We start from the raw sequence: 19,182 nt of genomic DNA, 5'->3' as shown, positions 1-19,182 counted from the left end.
TTTGTTACACTTCACATTTGGACCATTTCGGGATTAGCTCCCACCATCAAGTGATTGAAATCGAAGAAACATATCTGGATGCAACTATTCGTGATCCAGGGCAGTGCGTGTTGCATATGTTTAGAGTTGAAGGCATTTCAACTTTTCTTGACATCGCAGCGAAACGAGGAGGCACTCGTTCCTCCTCGCTGTGCGTAACTGCATAACGTCTGGATGCAACTATTCGTGGTCCACGGTAGTGCGTGTTGCATATGTTTAGAATTGAAGGCATTTCGACTTTTCTTGACATCGCAGCGAAACGTGGAGGCACTCGTTCCTCCTCGCTGTGCGTAACTGCATAACGTCTGGATGCAACTATTCGTGGTCCACGGTAGTGCGTGTTGCATATGTTTAGAACTGAAGGCAACAATCAGCCGGCTGGTATTTTTAAAATATTGAATTTAAAACAACGAGGTTTCTTTATCTTCTCACGTTTCCTTTCCAGTTTCCGTGCCGCAGCCCCGCTGTGTATGCTTTATGTATCGCTTTGTCTAACGCTTTGTATCGCTTGTCGCTTTGTTGTCGCTTGTCGCTTTGTTGTCACTTGTCGCTTTGTATAACGTCTGGATGCAACTATACGTGGTCCACGATAGTGCGTGTTGCATATGTTCAGAATTGAAGGCAACAATCGGCCGGCTGGTATTTTTAAAATATTGAATTTAAAACAACGAGGTTTAGTGGCCCACTTTATCTTCTCACGTTTCCTTTCCGGTTTCCGTTTTCGTGCCGCAACCCCGCTGTGTATGCTTTATCTATCGCTTTGTCTATCGACTTCAGTAATCAGCCGGCTGGTACTTTCAGAATATGTAACAAAAAACAAGGTTTAGTGACCCAATTCACCCGGTCACGTTTTCCTTTCCAGATTCCGTTTGCGTGGGGCAGCCCCGCTGCTCCACGAATCAAAGTTGAGAGACGGCTGCTCCGAAAGATTTCTTGGGTGTCGGTGGCGGTAATCCGGCTGAAAAAATCCCCGGTGTCCCGAGGGTCGTGTCCCGGAGTGAAAGGACCACTGACCTGTGACGTCACCCGTCTGAGCTCATCTCCGTAATACCCCCGCTCGGACGAGAGGATCAGACACCTACGCTCCTACGCGCTCGGCATCTTCCGCCGTAACGTCGCCGTGCTGAGGAAGAACGCCGTATGAACATTCGAGAGTTGCCAAATTTCCCTCGAAAAAACATGCATTTTCGACAGCATTCGTGCATAATTTTCCTCGAAATTTTCAGGTGTTTTAGATTGAATTGCGCACAAAATGGACCACTAGACAAGGTACGAATTTCAGCATTCTGATACATGTCTCTTTACCAAAATTTTACGTAAAACACGATGCGCACAACGAAAATTACCGAAATTAACTCCTTCCGAAGATATTTAATGATTCTTGGTGCGTGAATTGAAACCACTCGCTCATGAAAACTCAATTCTCTACGTGATTCACATCGCGCGCTAAACGTTATCATGAGCGTCTCTGCGATAAAAAAATCTGGCAACCTCCATCTTGACACTTTGGCTCAGCTATAGCAAATTACTTATAGTTTGAAAAACACATGATGGGAAATGAACATCGCTCGATTGAAAGGCTTGCTGAAACCGTTGCAGTGCGCGATTTGACTCACGTAGAGCTTTGAGTTTCTTGTGAGCGGGCAGTTCAAATTCCTCGTGACCAATGTGTAATAAAAACTTTAATATCTTTGTTAAGAGTTGGTTTTAGTAATTTTCGTTGTTTAAATCGTGTTATACGGGAAATTCTGGTTAAGAAGCATGTATCAGAATGCTTAAATTCGCACCTTGTCTAGTGGTCCATTGTCTGAAAATTTTGGAAAATAATATTCGCAATCCCCCCGGTAAATTCGATTTTTAACGGAGGAAACTTGGCAACGTCTGAAGGCTCATACGGCGTTCTTCTTTAGCACGGCAGAACGCGTCTCGCCTTTTGATCAAGTGCACGACCGAGCCCCCCCGGAGGGGGACGGGGTGAGGGGGGTCTCCCTGGGGGGGATAATATCGCGCCTAGCCGGTGAATCCCCAAGCCCCTCCCCTCCCCGTACCAACACCACCCCTGAAGCCCGTGCGTGCCCGTTCGCCCGATGTCGCCGTTCTGCCGTGCTACGGAAAAACGCAGTATGAACATCAGAGAGTTGCCAAATTTCCCCGGATAAAACATGTATTTCTGAGGAAAGTTGTGCATATATTTCCATGTAATTTTCAGATGTTTTGGATTAAATCGCGAACAAAATTGTCCTGATAATTTGAAGAGAAGTATTCAAATTTTTCCAGTGAATCCGGTTTTTATTGATGGAAATTTGGCGACGTTTAAAGTCTCATGCGGCGTTTTTCCTTAGCATTGCAGCGGTGCTGAAAAGACTTAAGTGACACGGGTTGAAATAAGAATGTATATAAATGAGCGTTCTTCCGCAAAAATTAGTGGATTTATGCAAGAACTCTGTCAAGTACGTGCTTTTCAAACGAAAAGTAGTGACAATTGTAATAATAAACCATTCTGGATATTTTGAGGTCAGAGGTTGGTTGCCCTCTTGGGCCCTAAAAGCTCCATGACCTTACCTCAAGGTGAAACGAGGCAACGTTGGGACTGCTCATAAGACGTCGAAATACAACATTGGCCTTTTCAGCTCCATTTTTCGATGCCGCGATTATCTTAACGCGAAATCGAATAATCGCACCAAACACGGTGCGGTCAGTGTGAAACTCATATCAGCGCCTGCAAGACTGTAGGAATACTTTACGCATTGCGCCAAACAGTGCGGTCATCGTCTAACGCACATTAGCGCCTACAAGACTGCATGGATACTTCTCGCATTGCACGAAACGCAATGCAAGAGTTATTTGCGATAAATTCTCGACCACGGGTATAGGCACATTGCCGCTAACTGGGTTGAGGGCGCATCACATTGTGAAGATGGCTCGACACTCAACTGAGCTCCCTTTCCTGGTTTAAGCGACGCTAAATCGCCCCAAAACTGAGACCACGCTTCATTTCTATTGACGGCCCCTGCCCGGTTTTGGCCACAATTAAAGAGTAAGTATAAGTATCTTAATTGCAACGATTCAGCAACTCGGACGATGTTTAAACGATTTAGCAATTCTAAAACTTGTTTATTGTAAATTTAATTTTGGTTTAACAAAAAGAAAACAGAACGGACGGAAAAATCGCGTCGAAATTTTTTGTGATTCTATTTCAAATCATTCTGGGAATTTCTCAAAAAATTCTACAAAAACTGTGATTTTCATTATTGTGAAATTCATTAAAAATAAAAAATGAGTAGAGATTTGCGACGTTGCAATCGGAGATAAGAACACTTTACCGGCTTGCAGGCGTCGATTTTTGATTTCATTTACGGCAGGCGTAACGAGATAACTATTCGACCATGGGTGTAGGCATATTGCCGCTAGCCGAATGGAAGGCGCGTCACACTGCGAGGATGACTCCGCCGCGTTCCCTTCCATGGCTCGCGCGACGCGACGCTGAAGCCACCAGTGGCGTGGCGTGCTTTGCGATGTATCGATTGTTATGACATTTAAACCTATGGAAAAGGATCGATAAACAGGGTGTTCGCAGCGAACACCTGAATAATCGATTCTTTATCAAAGGTTCAAATGGCGAGATATCGATAATTGATCATTCACGCCACGCCACTGGAAGCCACCGTTAAACTAGGATTACGTGTCATCATTCTTGCCTCTCTGCTCCGGTTTTTACCAGAGGTAAAGGGAAAATACGTGTCCTCGTTGTAACGGTTCAGGAACTCGGAGGATATTTAATTGTTTTGTTTTGTTATATAAAAAGAAAAGAGAAAAAACGAAAATATCGACTATAACTTAAACGTGGTTGTTCTACTTTTTTTTACGTGCAGATTTTCTCAGTGATTGGCGGCGGCATAGCGGCCACAGGCCTCTAGTGTTACGTATTTACGTAACAATATCTTGAAATTTCTAATGAACTTTTTGGTTTTCAACTAACAACAACGTCTCAAAATCCTCGATTAAACTTGAGGAAAGAAATTTGGGGAATTTGAGATACGTATTTTTCGACTCTAGCCATCTTTACAGCCGTCCATACGAAGAAAAAATAATCTTTGTTCTTACAATACTCATTATGAAAACTAGGTCCTATCTACTTTCGTAGTCGTACTTACTATACAATTACCGCTTTTGCAGTAAAAATTATTTCAATCCCAGTAACAATAATGCTGTCTTGATTAGTATTGTTACTGCGACCGAAAAAATTGTTACGAATAAAGGAAAGATTTTAAAATGCATTTTGATTGATGAAAATTTCAGAGAAACTTTCAGGTCAGCAGCTCTGATTTTGGCCCGGGGTGGCAGCAAGGGGATCAAGAAGAAAAACCTATCTGTGGTCAACGGAAAAACGCTTATCAAGAGAGCGGTCGAAAATATCCTCGAATCCGATGGTGAGAGAAGACACACATTATTTCATGTACCTGATATTTTAATTATTCCCTCATGCATAGAGGTGAAATTATTTAACATTTTAAAATAGAGGACAGAGCTAGATTGATCATTCCTGAAAGCCCTTGAGTGCAGAATACTTTTGAGCCCCCATTTTCTTCGTCTATCATGACTCCCAATGATCATGAACTTTTAAGTCGTGCCCCTTCAAAAAAATTGATGGCGCTTGAATGAAACTATTCGTGGTCAAGGACAACGCGTACTGCAGATGTCAACGATTGAAGGAGTTTTAACTTGCGTTTTGCGTTACAGTTGCGGGCAGGCAGACACGGACGCGCGGGAGGTATGTGCATTACGTCTGGATGCAACTATTCTTGATCCACGGAACTGCGTGTTGCATACGTTTAAAATTGAAGGAATTCGACAGAAAATCTGCAATGTCGCAAACCGAAATACGTGGTATGGGAGCTTCCTGAGAAAAGGAGCTGCCTGAAGGACCAGAACCTCTTCAAGAATGGGTCAGTCGCGCTAGTCACGGAATCGTGTTTTGATGCTGGATTTTTGTGGATTAGCCAAAAGTAAAGAGCTCTCCAAACACCAACTTTCTACATTTTATATTAACCGAGATATCGCACTTTGAAAAACTCTATTTATGGCGTCATCCATCTCGGATGTGCGTACGGGTGGTTTCACGATAACTGGAAAAGTTTTGTCGCCGTAACAGACAACACATTTTTCGGTCATATTTTTAGTAGAAATGATAATCACTCGAATTTTTCTGCATTACTCTTCAAAGGGTTGTGCATTATAACGCCCTCTAATGATTTACTGCCCTACTTCTCAATTAATATTATGTAAATTCCGAAAATTTTCTGTCTGTTATGCGGTAAAAAGTCAATGTAACAGACAGCACATTTTCGGCCATTTATATATTAAAATTGAAAAGTAGAGCGATAAGTCTTTGAAATGCGTTATGACATATAAAAAAATTTCGAGTGATTATCATTACCACTAAAAATATGACCGAAAAATGTGTTGACTGTTACGGCGACAAAACTATTCCGGTTATCGTGAAACCACCCATACCATGGTTCTTTCCACTTCAGTTTTATCCGTGTTTTATATCAAGGAGTCGGTGCTAACATGTGTATCACTGTTTGATTAAATCAAAGTGGTATGCAACTACCGCGGTGGATGACGTCATATACCGAATTTTCAAAGCGCGATTCATATTGAGCTTAAAAATGTGCTGTTTGGACGGATCTTATTGTTTTTAGCTAACCAGCAAGAATCAAGCATCAAAACACGATTCTGTGACCAACGCAATCCGCCTATTGTTTGAGGGACGATCATGAATACTGCCATACTTGGGAAAAACACCGTATGAGCCTTTAAACGTTGCCAAATTTCCATCAATAAAAACCGGATTCACTGGAAAAATTTTGAATATTTCTCTTCAAATTTTCCAGACAATTTTGTTCGCAATTTAATCCAAAATATCTGAAAATTTCATGGAAAAATATGCATAACTTTCCTCAGAAATACATTTTTTATCCAGGGAAATTTGGCAACTCTTGAATGCTGTCGTGCCAAGGAAGAATGCCGTATAAACATTCGAGAGTTGCCAAATTGCCCTTGATAAAACATGTATTTTTGACGACATTCTTGGATAATTTTTCTTGGTCTGAAAATTTTGGGTGTAAGAATATTCCCAATTTTAACAATAAATTCGGTTTTTATCGAAGGAAACTCGGCAACGTCTGAAGCCCCATACGCCGTTCTTCTTCAACACGGTAGGATACGGCTCGCATGCTTCTGCAAACGGTGTTGAAAAAAGATGATCGAGGCTCTGCCGGCGGCTTCCCGCCTTCATATTCACTAAATACCACCACTCTAACACCCGAGCCCCACCGGTTGCTGGCAGGGAGGGGGAGGGCGGGCGCTATGACTTGATTAGCCGGCGAAATTAATTCGCTCTATTCAAAGCGGACGTTGATCGAGCCTCGCCGCGCGGCGATGTAATCGCCGAGTGTGAATTTATGGTTCGGTTTACACAAATCGCTTTGTCTTTTATGGCCGCCCACGCTTCCACCCCCCCCCCCCCTCCCCCCGGTTGCGTCATCACTATTAGACTAAGTTCGTCGCTCGTTTTTTATCCCTTATCGTCTTGTTACCGCCCCTATCCACTATTTATCACTAACTCTTTGGGTGCCTTGTTACGGAGCCTGGAATTTCGCGTTATCTTTGTGAGAGGAGAAGCTTGGGGAGGTTTAAGGTCGGTGCTTGAGTTGATGATCTAGTAAGATACCGACATGGAAAAAATTTAGCTTCAGTGAACGAGATTGTGGGTCGTGTGCGGAGCTCACGGGAAAAAATGATATTGCTGATTTAACAATTTTGTAGTTACACGGAATACATTGAATTGCTGATTTAACAATTCAGTTGCTAAAAAAAAGAGTCTGCAATGTTTCAATGTAGATTTTGCAACAACAAAAAAATGCTGCTTAAAACACCTCCATGGTTACGTTAGCTTAGGATAGTCATTAAAGAAGCATTTTTTTGTTGTAAAATCTACGTTGAAACATAGCAGTCAATTTTTTTTAGCAATTGAATCGTTAGAGCAGCTATTTAATTTTTTCGGTGAAGAAAAAGTGTGAGACGTGTTTCAGTGTAGATTTAACGATAAAAAAAATGCTAATTGATCCACCCCCGTGGTTAAATTATCTTTCCCTCCAATTGTAAAATGTACATTTGAAACATGTCGGACGTATTTCTCAATAATTTACTTGTTAAATCAGTAATCCATTTTTTCCGTGCACGTAACCCTCTCCCCCCTCCCTCTCCGAAGTTGAGGAGATTCAGACATGGATTTTCGAAAAAAATTTAGAATTTCATTTTTTGGGCTCATTTTTTTTTGCATGTCCCTACGAGCAAAGAAGATCATGATCATGACCATTTATTTCTGATGATAGGTCGAGCGGTATAAGCTTTTGTGGGAGCGGCGGTCGAGGCGTAGTGTCATTAAATTAACTATCAACAGTTGTCCTTGCCAAAAATTCGAATCAAGTTTTCTGTAAGTCAAGTTTTCACACAAAAGATATACCTTATCTCAGGTTCTAATGGGTATTTTTACAAAAAAACTATTTTGTGTTTGATTCCTTCCGTCTTCCTACACACTTTATCATGGGGGTTTTCAAAAATATTGATTTCTAAAATTCTCAGGTCTCTTTGAATGTCAATTTCATCGAATTCTTTATGTGAATAATTAAATCTTTTGTCAGAAATCAAATTTTTTGGCATGCTATATATCGCATTGATTAGGTAATTCTTAGCTAAAAAAAAAAAAAAAAAAAAAAAAAAAAAAAAAAAAAAAAAAGGACGATAGCCCCTGCTCATAAGCCTATAGAATAATTCTAAACCCAAAAATCGGCAAAATTCAGAGAAATGAAAGCAGAACAGTATTTGGACAAAAACCTCGCATTCGATATAGAAATCGATAGCTGGATCGAATGCGAGGTTTTTTCCCAACACTGTTCTGCTTTCATTTCTCTGAATTTTGCCGATTTTTGTGTTTAAAATGATTCTTTAGGCTCATGCGCAGGGGCTATCGTCTTTTTTTTTGTTAAGAATTAAAAATCTGCCGAGATTTTTGACCTACTCGATGCGATATATCGCACGCCAGTGTGACCACTTCTTTTGAGCTTGACGAATCACCTCGAGTCTATATCTAAATAATTTTTTATTCTCAGTTTTTGATTCGGTGTGGGTTTCGACGGATGACATGGAGATCGCGATGGAGGCGCAGAAAGCGACTGCCCGCCTCCACTGGCGCCACCCCTCCACGGCCACCGATTCTGCCGCCTCCATCCTCGGCGTCCAAGACTTCTTCGCAAGGCATCCAGGTCAGGAATCACTTGGACTCCATTTTGCAATTTGGAACTATAAATTGTGGCTCTTCTGGAAAAACACTTATGTGCATAGGAAAACTAACGGGACATACGTTGTTTTTAAACCGGGCTAGAATTTATACTTCCAAATTGCAAAACGTAGTCCACTTGAAATTATCAAATAATTATTAGAAAATTCAGCGGAAACATCATCGAGCTTTAAAAGCTCTATGAAGTTTCCGCTGAATTTCTGAAATATCCAATATATAGAAGTAAAAAAATGAGAATATATAAGATTTATAGTTGCTTTTATACTAAAAATACCCACGATATTTTTGCATGTGTGACTACCAAAAGTTCACGTAAAATCGCCAGTACGAGGATCGATAATTTTAGCATCATTCCTTTAAAAATTATAGGTAAAATTTAAAAATCAGAGCAATCTACTATAAGAATTTATTTAAATTCCATCTAATTAGGTACCAGCAGTTGTGGTTAAACCTAAAACTAACCCAACTACATATCTAGATAAATTATATTGATTAAAAAGATATTAAGAAAACAAAACAAATTGTAAATAAGAAAAATTTTTAAAATTTGAAAAGATCTGAAAGATCTACAAGGTATGCAACAAAGCACTATACGTGCATCTTTCCTCCTCAAAATTCTATTAGGGAAACGAATCACATAACACTCACAATGCTCCCCTCTACGCTGCCCAAAGAACGCGCGTTGATGACGGCGCAGTGATACGACTATTCGTGTTTGATGGATGTCCGTGTTGCATCTGCAGAATTGAAGGCGCGATAGCGCGAGGCGTCAACTCGCAATGCGCCGCTCTAAGCTGCCAATGAAGTATCGCTCAGATCCGGGAGTGAAGTTAAAAAACAAGGCCTGACTACATCTCTTCTTGGGAACCTTGTCGATAGACAAATTGTGGAACCATGTATCGAAATGTAGGCTCCTACTTTTTTCCTTCCTTTCTTTTTTTCTTTTTCACTGGAAGAGGAGCGAACTAACTGAGTAACTTGATAATACAGAATAGCGATGGTGAAAGTGCAAATTGCGTACCTCGGAAAACACGATTTTCTAAAAGAGTAAAAAAAACTGCCTACATTCCTCCGTTTTCCAGTTTTTCGAGGAAAAAATAAAGTATAACAGGTAGTTTGCAACGTCTCAAACGAAGATACGTGGATGTTCCAGCAGCCATCGATATTGCGTGATGTTAATTCGACGTATGTGTACCAACTGGTACCATATACGAATGCAGTAGGTACATCAAAAGTGATTTCTTAATTTTTCATTCAATCATTGAAGTTATGCCGTGATTTCTCACAGATTTGGAGGTGATCGGCTTGATCCAGTGCACATCCCCATTCCTAACGTCACAATTTCTCATCGAGGCTCTTCGGCTAATCAAAGAGGCTCATTGTGACTCTGTCTTCTCAGTTACGAGATCGCATCAGCTTCGCTGGAACTTGGACCAAAGTTAGTAGGAAACCATTCGACATATGAACTCTTCGGAACTCTAAATTCTGGCTTTTCTAGAAAAACACTCATGTGCATAAGGAAACTAATGGCACATATCGACGGTGAAACTACCAAACCACGTATCTCGGTTTGCGACGTCGCAGACTTCCTGTCATACTTTATTTTTTAAATGAAAAACTACTTAACGTCCAGTCTAGAAAATTTCTGTGATTTTTCCTCTTCGTGCGAAGAAAATTCTGTGAAAATTTCGAGGAATGATATTGATTTGGTCTACTTCAAAAAAATAAAATGTGAGCGTAGATTTTTAAACACCGCAAACGAGATACGTGGTTTGGTAGTTTCACCGTCGAATGTTGTATTTAAACCGGGCTAGAATTTATAGTTCCAAATTGCAAAATGTAGTCCATATCTACATGGGTCCTCCTAGAGGAGAGCCAACCTGCCCGGCAGGAGAATGTGGACTTAATATGGTCGTATGAAGGCTAGGTTTGGGGTGGTTCAATACTCCAGGTTGACTCTTGAATTGGTGTACAAAGCTGTAGACAAAGATAAAATAAAGCGATCCCCTTCTGCCATGCTAAATAAGAACGCCGTATGAACATTCGAGAGTTTCCAAATTTCCTTCGTTAAAATGTTTATTTTTGCGGAGGGGAATAAATATTTGTCCTTGAAATTTTCTGGAACTTCAGGTAAAATTGCGAACAAAATCATCTGAACAATAGGAAGGAAAATATTCATAAGTTTACCAGGAAATTCGAATTTTATTAAAGGAAAGGCGACGCTTGAAGGTTCATACGGCGTTTTCCCTTAGCACGACATAATTCGTGGAAGCGGGTGGTTGAAAAGAACAAAGATAGACTAACTAACAACAACGCACGAGAGACCCGATAGTTAGTTCATAATTTTCCCCTTAGTCCACAACAACCATCCGTTTCGACCAATAGGATCGCTCCATTTCCCCTCGTTTTCTTTGTCTATCGCTTTGCACATCAATTTCAAAAATCAGCCCACAGGGACATTTAAAGGAGACATCAGAATAGACACTGAGGAAACATAGCAGAGTCTCCGCAACATTATTAATAGGACAAATTTAAACTAAGCTTTGTTGTAAGCTCAACTAGCTGTACAATCTTCCCCGTCTTAAGTTTGAAGTTGTGGGAAAATTATTTGAATGTAGAAATAGAAGTAGAACTTTATCTCCAATTTAAGTAAGTCTTACCGAGAAACACGACATCGAACCTCTTTTACACAGTTCGATTTTGATACGATTGGATTCCTCATTGTATTTTGCCTGCAATTTTTAAGATTATCCAATCCAAAAAACACTATCCATGCTGCAATAACTGTGTAGCTAAAAGTTTTTTTCCTTGAGTCTTGTCTACAAATCCTGCCTCTCGGAGGATTGTGTCAAAATTCAGCATCTATTCACTATTGACGCCGACATCGATTTTATTTCTTATTGTATGTTTTTCAGGAATATATTTCTCCTTAACAAACATTCCTTCTCGTTTTTTTTTTTTTTTTTTTTTGTTTTGAATAAGGGGGATACCTGCATGCAGCTAACTTTGATGCAACTAAACGACCCAGGAGACAAGACTGGAATGGGGAGTTCGTAGAGAACGGCATGTTCTATGTTTTTAGGACTTCCCTACTTGCTGAGAATGTTCTTCAAGGAGGCCGGTAGGTACCGAGACAAAATCTCCTTCTCGTTTCAAATGCATGCTAGAGGTTTACTCGTGGATGCATCGGAGTGCCGTGAATAAATACAATTTTGGAATTGATTCATTTTAAAGTTTAATAAATATAGTGCCTGATGAACGCATTTATGTGTAAATTTAAGGATAAGTTTGAAAACTTCATTATAATAATGTAATTGTTAAATCTATTTATAATTTTGAAATTCATTAGTTTTACGCAACGTAAAGCTTTAATAAAACAAAAATAACAATCAATAAACTCTGAACAAAATCAATTTTACTACATTAAACTAAATGAGTTCATTCCGATACTACTTAAATCAATCACCAAAAATTATTATAACAAAAAAGAATATCTGTAAATAAAAATAAACTGACAGCAAAGAGACCAAACTTATTGATCTTATCAAAAACGGTGCATTAGGTAGCGATCCTACGCACAATCCTATTGGCTAACATTCAGCTCAATTAATTTCTCAATTACCCCCAAATAACAATAATCATAATGAGTAAATGTAACATGAATAAGCATAGGAAGGCATGGAACACACGTGGATCACTCGAACTCACCTCACAGCGTGTCTCTTATTCCGTCAAGTTCGCCTTCAATAACCGTGGCGGCAATATAAGAGGCTTGAGAGCACGAATAGTTGCGCGTAGTAGTTTTGTCACTTTCGCTCCGCCCCGGCAAGGAGTAAAAGTTACTCTCCTCATTGCGTTTCTTTCATTCTTACTTATGGCATTAAGTTCTTTTTATCTTGATCACATCATTCTGATCACACAACTGATCGCATCTTTTTTTTCTTTTAACTCTTTTTGGTTTGTTTGTTGTTTTTTTCCATATTGGAGAGCTCGACTGGTGGAAATACCGAAGAACCGCAGTCTGGAGATCGATACTGAATTCGATTTGGTGGTGGCCAAAGTCATGGCGCCAATTCTTGATTCGGAAAGCCAACAGATGATTCCTTAAAGTCTTGGAAGCGTTTTCACTGAGCCGATGAGCCTCAAAATCAAGCACCTGATTGTGCGGATCTTCATCACAAGTTTACTTAAAACACCGAACATTATACGACTATTAATTACTGACAGGTTGTTTCCCTAGGAGACTTCAATGCAGAGTAGAAAAATAGAAGTATGGATTTTCTCTTCTTGTTGTGCGTATTGATCCGCAGGGTCTGTTTTAAAACACTGGACAAATTCAGCCGAAGGAGCGCTCCGATGAGAACAATAGCGTGGCGTTCCTTTCTTTGCGATGTATCGATTGATCTATACTATTTAAATCTATGGAAAATTCTCGATAAACAAGGTGTTTGCGACGAAAGCCTTAATAATCGATTCTTTACCACAGCTTCAAATGGGGATATCGATAATCGATTATTCACGCCTCGCCACTCGATACTGAGCCGCTGCGCCACGAGCACGAGTAGACCGGTGAGCCTTCATTTTTTTCCGTATGCAACATGGACAACTCTTCACCTTCCGGCCAAAGTATCACAACCGCCATGCTATGTTTAAACATTTCCGCCGTCATTTGATTTTGCACTGAGAAATTCTTGGTTGAATATGTTTGAAAATTTCACTGAATTTCATCGGCAGCTCAAAGAAAATCCAGTGAAATTTTCAGGCAGCTTCGTTTAACAATTCCTCTGTAAAAACATAAAATGGCGACGGATGGTCTTAAACGTCGCATGGGGCTTGTGATACTTTGGCCGGACGAACTACGAACTACTAAGCAGAGGGCCGATTATTGAAAGCGTTGGACAAATCGACAGACAAAGAAGACATGTAAGGATTATGGAGCGATCCTATTGGTTGACATGGTTGGTTCTTATAGACTAAGGAAGAAAATGATGGACGAACTTCAGAGGGTTGACGTTAGTTAGTCTACTACCTCCTTTGTCCATTGCCACCACCTGCTTTCACCAATAGGATCCCTCCAAATCCCTTTTGTCGTCTTTGTCTATAGCTTTGTCTATAAGTTTCAATAATCAGCCCTTAGGAATAGCTGCATTATCAAAAAATTGATGAAGTCGACTCTCATCTAGTCTTGTATGTCAATGCTAGCAGCAATCATTAAAGTAAGCTTAAAAGTTGATTTTTTGTTTCTTTTTATTTGAGGTTTGTTTTGATTCATTGTGTGCATTATTTTATTCTTACGGCCCCTGGTAAAAATTGGTAGTAGAATCTGTGTTCCAAAATACCATAGACCTGCGGCCGGCTGTAAGATTATTCCAATAGCGTCTATAGCCGGCTACACAATTTCTTATAGCCTTTTATAGCCGATGGTGATTAAGCAACTCACAGCCAGGCGATAAAGTGTATACTAAACGTCACTAATTGCGGATGCTAGGACTTAGTGAGTTTTTGGACCACTGCTTTCTTTTTGGGCCGTAGTATCTTGATTTATTTTGCGAGGAAAGCTCCGTTTGATGGATGCCTGCCATTCCTAATATATTAGAGCGTCTTCAGTTTCGTATGATACTGTGCAATACCTCTGGTGTGAATTAGTTGCCTCAAGCGCCGTGGCACGCTGCGGTGCGGCAGGCGGGCAGCCAGAGCGGAACGCGCGTTGGCGCCTTCAAACCTAACAGGGATACTTCACGCGTTGCGCGATGCGTGAAGTATCCCTGTTAGGTTTGTAGGCGCCAGTGCGTCGCCGCTCCGCTTTGTGTTAGGCTCTAATATTTAATCTGGCGGAGTCAGCGTTATTCAATTCATGATTTTGAAATGTTAGCACATCCTGTATGGATTTTATTCTCGTTTTAATTGATGAGAAAAAAAATATGTATTGAAGGAAAATATAACGTGTGTTTTGTAAATATTAAGGTGGTTCCGTATCAAACTTAATTATTTCCAAAGCACACAAATTTCTACACAATTTCTTATAGCCTTTTATAATCGATGGCGAAAAAGCAGCAGCCAGGCGATAAAGTGTAAAGCCCGGCTATAGGAACTATAGCCCGGCTGCATAATTTTTTATCGCTCCGTATAGCCCGGCCGTATGATTTTCTCCGCATTCTACAGCCAGCTATATGTATGATTTTCTGTAGCCTTCTTTAACCGGCTACAAGAATTCCTATGGTATTTTGAAACGCAGCTCTTATCGCCAATTTTTACCAGGGGCGGCAATCCTGCTTACAAGATATTCGCATTTTTCTGTTCCAAGAATCGATCCACTTTCATCATGATGAAAAATCGACCAGCACCGAAATTTTGATAGTAGGAGAGATTGGCCTCTAAGCGTTAGAAGAAGAAATTTCAAGTTCCTGGACTAGATCCTCTGATTAATTCTATACTTTCAGGGAATTTTTCATTCCATGATAAATCCCGCATGGAGTTATTTTGTATGGATGCACTTAGAATAATTATTTATCGAAATGTAAGTGTGGGCAGGTAAAAAGAGGAGAGACAGTTAAGAATTAGATTGAGTGTCTTTAATTAAAATGCTACATCTGAGCTGTCTAGCCTGATGACAAATATACAATTTTATGAGACAAGCAGTTATAGTAGGATTGCAAAAACTTCCAAAATAGTAGTGAATAAAAAGACAACTTCAGTGTTTGAATTCCGATCACTGATCACAGTTATTATTTTCAGAGTACAAAGAGAGACAGTCAAATTGTTCTTAGAACAGAAGAATAATGAGGATTAGTACATGTCGACGGTGAAACTGCCAAACCGAGCATTTCGTTTGCAGTGTTTCAAAATCTCTGCTCCCATTTTGATTTTTTGAGGGAGAAAAAATCAATTTCATTTCTTGAAGGTTTCACAGAGTTTTATTCGGACAGGGAAGAAAAATCACGGAAGTTTTTAAGAATTGAAGTGGGGTAATTTTCCGTTTGAAAAATAAAGTATAGCAGGAAGTCTGCAACGCTGCAAACAGCTATACGTGGTCTGGTATAGTTTCACCGTCGAAATTATTCTTCTGTACTAAAAACAGTTCCTCGATTATCATTATCTTGGACCATTTTGCAGGACCTGACAAAAAATCTGGAGGGGGAGTTTCCTTATTTCTTATCACACCAAATATGTCCACGCTACTTAGAAAAATGAGTTTTTCGTTCCTTTCTGGGAAATGTATCGTGGATACCTGCTAGGTATTTTCGTGGTATCTAGGAGACTAATCCAATGTTTAAAAATTTCGTGGAAACTCATGACATAAGTGAACTTAAAATTCAAAAATAGGGCAAAAAATGAGCTTCCTGAATGTAATAAAATACTTGTTGTGTCAAAAATCGATTAACGACTTCATTTACATACGATACCCTTCTCTTCTTCCAGAAACTACGTTCGATTGAATAGGAAATAGAAAAAAGTGAAAACTCATGAGATTAGTTCGCATCTATGATTGAGCTTCATTTTGCAATAAGGAACTTCTATTTCCGGCTTATCCACAAAAGTACTGATCTGCAGAGGGCGAAGACTCATGGATTCATGGGGATTTTAAGGGGAACGGATTGTTGGACCTGTGGACCGATTGTTGAAACTGATAGACAAAGCGATAGACAAAGAGGACATAATGAATATGGATCGATCATTGTTTAATTTGGGTGGTTCTTATAGACTAAGGAGGTAAATGATGGACTAACTAGAAGGTCTCTCGTGAGTTGCCGTTAGTTAGTCTATTACCTACCTCTTTTGTTTATTTCAATCACCAGCTTCCACCAATAGGATCCCTCCATGTCTCTTTTGTCTATAGCTTTGTCTATCAATTTCAATATTTAGCCCGCTGTTCGCCCGACAAAACAGAGGAAGAAAAAGAGAAGAAAGAGAGAAGGTAGTAGAGGTAATCTGCCGTGCTAAGGAAAAACGCCGTATGAACATTCGAGAGTTGCCAAATTTCCTTTGATAACATGTTTATTTTTAAGGAAAACTATGAATATTTCTCCTTGAAATTATCAGGACGAACAAAATACGAACAAAATTCTCTGAAAAACTGGAAGAAAAATATTCACAAATTTACCAGGGAATTTGTGTTTTATTAAAGACAATTTGGCAACGCCTAATAAAGGTTCATACGGCGTTTTTCCTTAGCACGGCAGTAATAATGTACAAAAAACGGAGGAAAGGGGAAGGAAGGACCCTCAGATTTGCTAATTATTCATGACGAAATCGACTGACACTGCAAACTAGATGCTTTATGATCTCAAAAATTTTCTGGGGGAAGTCCCGGGCCCCCCTCCCATCCCTCCCGTTTGAAGTGTCTGAATCAGCCTATGAGAGGGCAACATGGCACTTATGTTGTTCCTAAAATGAGGCGGAAGTAGTAGTTCCTTACTGTCGTGCTAAGGAATCACGCCGTATGAGCCTTCAGGCGTTGCCAAATTTCCTGAGAAAAATCGCTAATTTTCAGGAAAATTTGTGAATATTTTTCTTCCAATTTCTCTGACAATTTTTTTGTAATTTGATCTAAAGTGTCTGAAAACTCTAAGGAAAAATATTAATAACTTTCCTCAAAAATAAACATTTTATCGGAAGAAATTTGGCAACTCTCGAATGTTCAAACGGCGTTTTTCCTTAGCACGGCAGCTTATTGCAAATGTCACTGTCCTCTTGTACATCGTGCCATGGTTAAGGCATGCTTTTTTGCTGTCCACACATTTTCAGAGAAAATTTTGGCATCTTAATACAAAATTAGAATTGATTTTTACACTTGGAGTAGCAAGTTTGCAAAAAATAATTAGCAGCATTTATTTTAAATTCTTGAACGAAGAGGAATGTTTTTGAAATTGTTGTAAACGAAGACCTTTCGACATTATACTACTAAAAATAATGAATGCATCTATCAAACTCTCTGACTTTCCTTGCTCTCTGAGCTGAGAGGCCGTCTTCTGTGCAAAAATTAACTCAAAACTGACGGTGTTTGACAGCGATACATGAGTAAAGTCAAGATAGCGGCAACTCATACAAATTGCAAGCATATCTTTGTTTTGGGTTCCATAGAAGCATGCAAGGGCAAAAAACAAGGAGATCTCAATTAATGCATTCACTCCAATAACAAAAATCTATCTGGGGAAGAAATCTGGATGGAGGTATGTTAGATTCCTGAAAAAGAGGCTAAAACACCTCAATGTATGTGTTTAAAATTTGTGAAGAAAAAAAGCGATGAAGGACGGCAAAAAGGAATATTGCACAACAATTTCACTTGGTAGCTAAGAAATTCCTCGCAAATATCCATGTTCAGCCTTCCTCCAAATATAGACAGTGAAACAACCAGTGGGGCGATTATTGAAATGATATCAACACGACAAAGCGGCAACAAAGAGTCGATCTCATTTCAATAATCGCCCTGCTGATAGCGTATCTCATTTGCAAAGTTTAGTGTCTCTGTTCCCCTTTTTATTTTTTTGAAGGAGAACAAATCAATGCCATTCCTTGAAGTTTTTACAGAGTTTTTTTTGGACAGAGAAAAAAAATCAAGGATATTTTTAAGAATTGATGTTGAGTGGTTTTCCGTTTAAAAAATTGAGTACGGCAGGGAGTCTGCAACATCGCAAACCGAGATATGTGGTCTGGTAAATTCACCGTCAATATGTTTTGATCAAGTCGGTTTCTGGAAGAGAGGCGTATATATTAAAAAACATTGAATAAAAAATCCTTGAACTCTGTTTTAGGGAGAAAATTTGTGGATTTTTTGCTAGCGATCTTTCCTGACTTGAAATCTACCGACAGTTTCATGAAACCTGTTTAATTAGGGAAGTTCCTCCTTTGGTAAGGATGGTTAAACATATATGGTTAAACCTGACCAGTGCAATACTTCTAATAATTGAAAAGACCAGTTGTTTTTTGTGCATACATTCTTCTTCCAAAAATTTCACCTTTTTTGCAGTATAATATTCATACTATGATTGTCAAAAAAAAACCATACAAGCTAAAAAAAACTGAAACAGGGTGAAAAATTCTTTCTTGTCTAAAATAGTAAAACTAGCTTGTCTGAAATACTGAGATAGCTGTCATCTCGTCTGCATTTCAGAGAGATGACTTTACTTCAAACTTGCTTGTGCGATTTGACACTTGTTCTGGTGAAGTAAAATCTAAAAAAATTAAACTCCAATGTGCAATGGAGATGATACCCGATCAATAGATCTTATAGATTTGTGGCTTTCACAAAATATACTACTATCTATTATGGTGATATTTAGAGTCTTGCTGCAATAGACTAGACATTTTTCTGCAACTCTGCAGGGCAACTTTCATTTTCAAATTAAAACAAAATTAGCAAGATAAAATTAAGACAAAAAGGATTGTATTCTAACATAATTGGCAGTTGGTTACGTATTTCCTTTCAAAAGAAGCATGTAATTCATTCCAAGTAGCTGCAGACAGCATCGAAAACAGAACATTCTTTTCCATTAATGAGACGGGACCCTTCATTTTAGAGGGTATTTTTAGTTAAAGGCAAAATTTTGGAGTTAAAATTGATTTCCCATTTTTTGTCATGACTTTCCCCGAGTCCAAGCCAAATAAGTTTACACACTTTTAGACTGTAACAAAACATCCTGTGACATCAGTTTAGCATGTAAAGTAAATGCGAGAATGAAGATGGCAAATCTCCTGACACAGACTAGAGGGGCGTTAACGTATTTGGAGAGGACTCTAAAATCATTTGATTGAAACTCCTCTCACAAAGTATGCTTCAA

At 39.3% G+C, this 19,182-nt stretch overlaps 1 protein-coding gene across 3 annotated transcripts in view; it reads left to right on the top strand.

Annotated features, from left to right (window-relative positions):
* The window catches only part of Csas (CMP-sialic acid synthase), a 31,591-nt gene extending 12,888 nt beyond the window's left edge, over positions 1 to 18,703 (top strand). For 2 of the 3 annotated variants that reach the window (XM_019048575.2, XM_019048576.2), the window contains exons 3-7: positions 4,339 to 4,469; positions 8,217 to 8,369; positions 9,693 to 9,842; positions 11,387 to 11,525; positions 12,392 to 13,637. In XM_019048575.2, coding sequence (XP_018904120.2) covers positions 4,339 to 4,469; positions 8,217 to 8,369; positions 9,693 to 9,842; positions 11,387 to 11,525; positions 12,392 to 12,512 — 694 coding nt within the window. In that variant the 3' untranslated portion in view covers positions 12,513 to 13,637. Of the gene's footprint in view, positions 1 to 4,338; positions 4,470 to 8,216; positions 8,370 to 9,692; positions 9,843 to 11,386; positions 11,526 to 12,391; positions 13,638 to 14,708 lie in introns of those variants that run through there. The other variant, XR_011900669.1, reaches the window with a different exon arrangement.
* Positions 18,704 to 19,182: the final 479 nt, after the last annotated feature.

Source organism: Bemisia tabaci, chromosome 10, assembly GCF_918797505.1.
Source record: "Bemisia tabaci chromosome 10, PGI_BMITA_v3".
In the NCBI taxonomy this organism is placed as follows: Eukaryota; Metazoa; Arthropoda; class Insecta; order Hemiptera; family Aleyrodidae; genus Bemisia; species Bemisia tabaci.
The sequence above is the reverse complement of the archived record's forward strand: the minus strand, read 5'-3'. Positions and strand labels throughout refer to the sequence as shown.